This window comes from Limulus polyphemus, unplaced genomic scaffold, assembly GCF_000517525.1.
Source record: "Limulus polyphemus unplaced genomic scaffold, Limulus_polyphemus-2.1.2 Scaffold8, whole genome shotgun sequence".
Classification (NCBI taxonomy): domain Eukaryota; kingdom Metazoa; phylum Arthropoda; class Merostomata; order Xiphosura; family Limulidae; genus Limulus; species Limulus polyphemus.
In genome coordinates, this window is record NW_013665618.1 from 948,946 (window position 1) to 955,086 (window position 6,141).

Sequence of the window (6,141 nt, forward strand, 5' to 3'; positions counted from 1 at the left end):
ATCTAGACGTTGATCGTATATGTCTACAGGATGACTAATTCGGTTAAAGTTTAGTTCAGTAGTTTTCCTAGGATTAGTTATAGCGATATCTGTACTTTATTGGTTTCTGACCTGGTTGTTTAATTCACGTGCTGCAAAAGTTGTTCTTTACGTTGAAGATATATTATATCATATAAAGTTATATCATATAAATTATAATATTATATAATATTATTATATTATTATATAAGTTATATCATTATAAATATCATATAATATCATAAAGTTATTTTTAACTTTAAACAGTGCAACAGACGTACTGCATGTTTATTTGTATCTAAACAAACGTCATGATAAATGGCTTTTTGAAACATAAATATTCTTAAGTGGCTAAAGGAAATTAAGTTACAAACTAAGTGACCAACTCATCTTCTATGAGTTTACCTATAAACTTTCTTTTTACAGCACACTGTTCTGAAACATTTATGCATCCCTCAATAGCTAAGATAATGTGACTTTTATTTATCGAAATTCCAGAAGAATGGCCCAAAATGTGAATGTAAGGCCAGCTTACCAGGAAATAGATGGTTTTATATTACCAAGGTCTTTTTCTTCCAACTGCTTTCGGGGAACCCTCACGTATAAAGCAAGGGATGACGACATATTTATCGTCACATTTCCAAAATGTGGAACTACATGGGTCCAGCATATTGTTCATAATATTTTACATAAAGGGAAATCATTCGAAAGTTTCCAAGATTTTCAGAGATATTCTCCTTTTATGGAAATGACTGGCCCGGAAGCAGCGGTTCGAATGCCTCGTCCTGGAGCAATCAAAACTCATTTGCCCTTTCATTTAAACCCATATTCCCCTAAAGCAAAGTACATATATGTAGCTAGGAACCCGAAAGACACTTGTGTGTCATTTTATTACCACACGAAGATGATCCCGCCATACGAATTCGCAAATGGCACGTTTGACGAATACTTCAATATTTTCATCAACGGTGAAAACTATTTTGGAGATTATTTTGATCATCTGTTGTCATGGTATGAACACCGAAACGACTCTAACGTCTTGTTCATCACATACGAAGACATGAAGATCGACAAGCGAGGTGCAATCTTAAAGATCGCCAGTTTTCTTGGTAAGGAGTATGAAGACATGTTGCTAACAGATGAGAAGCTGATGGAGAAAATACTTTTTCAAACAAGTGTCGAATATATGAAAAAATATGCAAATGATCATATGCATAGCTTTTTAAGTGGGAAAAGTGAAGATGTAGAGAAAAATCCATACATTCCCGAAGGAATCCAGCATATCAATCAATATATGAAAAACAATAATATTAAACCTCCTGAAGAGGTCAACTTTGTTCGAAAAGCAGTAGTGGGAGATTGGAAAAACCATTTTACTCCTGAACAGTCTAGGATATTAAAAGAAAAATTCCAAGAGAAAACTAAGGGAACAGATATCTCTAATCTGTGGCCTAACTTACATGAAGATGTGAAAGATGACACAATTATATGAAAGATGTTTGGAAGAAACTTCGCTTTACAAAACAAAATATTTTTTCATGGTGTTGTAGAGAGAGCCTTACTTTCGGAAATGGAATATTTTAATTATCGTTTTAAGAAATCTTTCATTAACAGAACATATTTGATCACTTTACTTTTTAATCTGTTGTCTTTTGAATTATCATCTTCCAAGGAGTTTAAGAGGAACTCGTGATTCTTAAAAAAATGGTATTTGACTTAACATTCTATGCCTTTTTTGTATCAACATAACAATTTTCTGAACTTTCTTGACGAATATGGTTTTCATCTTCTCAAAATTTCAACACATTACAAAAAATGAAATAAAACTTATCACTTTTTCTAGGGTTATGGTTGTAACCTTATATTGAATAAATTCATGTAATTAGAAACCGACAATGTTGCGTTTGTTTCTTCGTTTTCACGGATTCAGAAGTTTATCTAGAACTTAAATGTTGCATTTCTTTTCATTGAATTTTACAGCATAACAAAGGATCGAACATGATCAGAAGAAGAGCGTTCCAGACTGTGACTCCAGCTTTTCCTTCTCTTTACAGGAAAATAAAATAATAATATTAAAAAACTAAAAATATATTGAATATGCAATTTGGGACGTGTATGTATATAGGGGTGATGGTTAAGTTTCAATATTCGGACGATAAGAAGTGGCAGTGGATGTTGTTGACGTTGTAATTTTTTAAAGACGTTCCTGGCTTTTATCACAATTCAGTGCTAAGGTGAATTTTCTTAGTTTTTTGCAAGAAAGAATTTCGTCATTGAAATAATATTTTTGTTAATTCGACATTACTTGTACAACACATTTTAATACTAGATGAAAGATATGTCCAAAACAATAACTAATGTTTTCATTTTTTGTTTTCGTTTTATAATTGTAACCAAACTGAGTGTTTACAAATAAAAGTTTTGAGACAGCTTGATTGGGTTATAAAAAAAACTTTATTATAAATGTACGACAAAATCCTGTCCAAATGTCATACATTTATAATAAAGTTTTTTCATTGCCCAATCAAGTCGTCTCAAAACTTTAATTTTCTTAAAAGTGGGTTCCTCGTTATCAAATGAGTGTCTACAATTTGAAATTAGCACGGACATTTTTAATATTTTAAACGATTCGTTTGGACAATGAGCACAATGGATATTTTATGGAATGAATTTGAAAGATGTCGTATAAAAATGTTAACACTATTATTTCTGTATTTATGGTGAAAATATGAAGTTAGAATTTTCCGTGCTATTCTAAATAAGAAAGATAAGTAAAAGTGCGAAAACAAAATGATATTGGATATTGACAGATAGTGTCTTACCTTTTGTATAAAATATTGGAGGGTGAGAAACGTTGACAAGTGGTATTTTAAATTACAACGCTCTTTGTTTAGCAGAAAGTAGGTCATGTAGGGTGACCTGACTTCTAAGGTCAGTAGTTTTGTTAGTACTAGTTTCAGCGAAACCTGAGCTCCAATGGATCTGACATGATTGTTTTGTCCACATATTGCAAAAGGTGCCGTTCATGTTTAAAATATGATAAATTCAAAAACTGTAAGAAAACAAGAATTATTTTAATAGCTCCTCAGCCAGAGGTCAAATTGGGGCCATTTGATACCAGTCAGGTGGGAAAATTCTCGTTACACTTCTTTTAAAGCACATAGTTTCTAGATTGAGAAAAAAATATGATAGACCACTAAATTTAGTAGCTTTCTATCAAAATGCCGATCAATTTGTACCCCACCCTGCAGGCCGCTGTTTGATATGTTAAATAATGAACAATGCTATATTATCTCATGCTTAAATTGTTTTAATCAATTAAAATATTGTTTCATTCAGTAATTAGGTGAAATTGTGCATAAAATTATGTACATTAGAAATGTTTTGGTTCGTAATGCTGCAATGATAAGCAGCAGTATTTTGAATTGCTGCTGTTTATTACTTTATATACACGGTAAACATGGTAAAGCACAATAATGATATGATATTGAATCTACAAATGATCGATTGTTATGTCAGGATTTTGATGATATTGTACTTTTACCCTGTGTGGGCCCGAGGTGGAATAGATTCACTCCCTTTCTGAAGCTTTCGGTGAAAGTCTTGCTCTCGGGTTCTGTAGACCATTCCCATACTGTTGCCATCACCTTATAGTCGTACTGATATTTCGTGCTGATATTGATGTGAAACAACCTTTTTAAATAACTAACTAATTGATAAAATAAGATTCATTATTATAGATTTTGAATATAATACTAGGTGTTACCACAAGATGGTTTGTTGAACTCCTTCACCCAGGGCTTTAGGGTAACATTCTAACAGGAGCATATCGCCCCCGTGTGCTAGTACCTGTTCATTGGGGGCTCCCTTCGCCGGGATCTGAGGCTATCGCAATCCATTCATTCGTCATCTCCGTCATGACGCAGTCGTATTCTGTGCTTAGAGTGACGTAAAACAACCTATATAAGTCACTAATACAAAGTTTTATTTTCCATACATAAAATTGTTCGATGATTTGGAAAAACAAGTTGCATTATATTGTTAAATTTTCATATATTAACAAGACATTAGCTTGAACTTGTAGAACTGTGGTAACAGAAGCATACATATTCCTGGTGGTGGTTGTAACGAATGTCCTGGACGCTCAATTAGGCTCAATGAAATTTTAAATGAATCATGCATTATATACTACCAAGGTGAAGAAGACGCCTCAACACTGGTATCATGAAAGGATAGCTCCTCGTAGGAGACGTTATTACAAACATCTCAAACCAGAGATCACCAAGGTTTATTGTCCATTGCAGAGACAACACCACAAGGGGGAAGTGCCAGAAATATTTTACCACTGACGATGGCGAAGAAGATTTATCATGAAAAGGGATCTGGATCTGATTCGAAATACTGAAAACAATTCAAATGTCGTGATCAGGGTGGGACTCCAACATCAAGAGTTTATGACAAACTCTGCATCTTTTGTGAAAAAACAAAGTACATAAAGAAACAGAGATCCAGAGAAACTTTCAGTCAATGTACTGATATACATTCAGATACAACACTACGTGAAATAGCAGGACTGCAAAGTGTTAGCCATTGTATCTCGTGACTGCTGAATCTCACTATCACAGAACCTGCTACAAAGAGTAAACACGTCCAACAAAACAGACGCCAAACGAAAAACAAGATGCAGAATACTATGCAGCAGAAAACAACATGTGTATACATCTGTTTGAGAACATAAGAACAGATTTGCTTAAAAACCTTAGAGTCATGAAAATCAGACGAAACAGACTCAAACACGGCAGATCACCAAGCAAGACTCATACACATCACCAGGAGATCCGCAGTCACTTAACCAAGAAACCCAGACACCATAATCGCAAAAAACAACAACCACAAGATAATCCAGGCCGAAAAAGACCTGGATAGAAGAGTAACCGTTCGACGAACCACCCCCAGTCGCCCCTCCGCCTACCGACCCGGGACTAAGTTCAATCTTAAAGGATTTTTCTCACGACAACCATCCTAATTTTTCCTACGCCCCCCCCCCAAGAAACGACGACGATTCAGACACCGAATACGACCAAACTTTCCCCCTCAGCCTAACTTCGACATTTCATCTCTCAAATCTATTCTCAAATTCTTAGGGTAACTGTTGCCGCTTTTATCCACTTACACTCACGAATCCCCGTTTTTTTTTCATCTTTTCTTCGGGTAAGGTCTTGTTCAGCGCCCTGGCCGTGAAGATGGGTTTTCTCTGGGTATTTCCGTTCCCCCCCCACAGAATTTTTTTTTCCTATGCATAAGATTTACAGATCCCCGCCCTGAAAACGGTCGTTTTTCTTCTAGTTAGCCAATCAGTTTAATTTCATCCAATTTAATTCAAGCTAAATCAGTTACCTTAAAATGATCATTTACACCTTTACCAGGCTACGGTCGGCCCTTTTTGAAATTGTGATTAAAAAAAATTTTGCCTCTATATTTTAATTTCACTTTTATCCAAGTAAATGTACCAAGCTCTTAGAACTACTTGGAACTGGTTTCTTTCGTTGCAGTCTTGGGCATCTTTAGAACTACTTAGAACTGGTTTCTTTCGTCGCAGTCTTGGGCATCTTTAGAACTACTTAGAACTAGTTTCTTTCGTCGCAGTCTTGGGCACCTTTCAACACCTGACAGCAACATCCTGATAAAAAAAAAACAACAACTAAAACTCCGCGTGTAACTAACATCCTCTCCAAAATCTTGCCAAAGCCCATAATTTTATTTTTAGCCATTCCCTTTATATATATATATATATTCGTACCATTCATAGATACAGTTAATACAGTTACATAGATCAGTAGTTATACAGATAATTAATATGAACACAGGTGAGAAATAATAATAATATCGTCACCTCCTGATGTCTCCCTGAGCGGATAAAGTCTCTAATAGCACTGGCTCTTGGGTCAGTCTAAGGCTTTTTACATCGAAGAAATCTCGGTAAAGATTCCCGGTGAAGATTGTATTTACAACAAATTTGACTGATGGAATTCCCAGCAGAAGATCCACTGTCATTTATAGCCATTCTATAGCATAATCTGACTAGCTCGTTTTCAGACGAACGGCAGGAGTTCTTAAAGTTCA

At 35.0% G+C, this 6,141-nt stretch overlaps 1 protein-coding gene across 1 annotated transcript; it reads left to right on the forward strand.

The window, feature by feature from the left end:
• Positions 1-520: 520 nt before the first annotated feature.
• LOC106477701 (amine sulfotransferase-like) lies at positions 521-1,510 on the forward strand. Its single transcript, XM_013938261.1, has one exon. It carries the CDS (start codon positions 521-523, stop codon positions 1,508-1,510), a length of 990 nt encoding a protein of 329 aa, XP_013793715.1.
• The last annotated feature ends 4,631 nt before the right edge of the window (positions 1,511-6,141 follow it).

Bases quoted from the DNA above. Each gene is read 5' to 3' on its own strand.
- LOC106477701 (XM_013938261.1), top strand. From the start codon at position 521: ATGGCCCAAAATGTGAATGTAAGGCCAGCTTACCAGGAAATAGATGGT.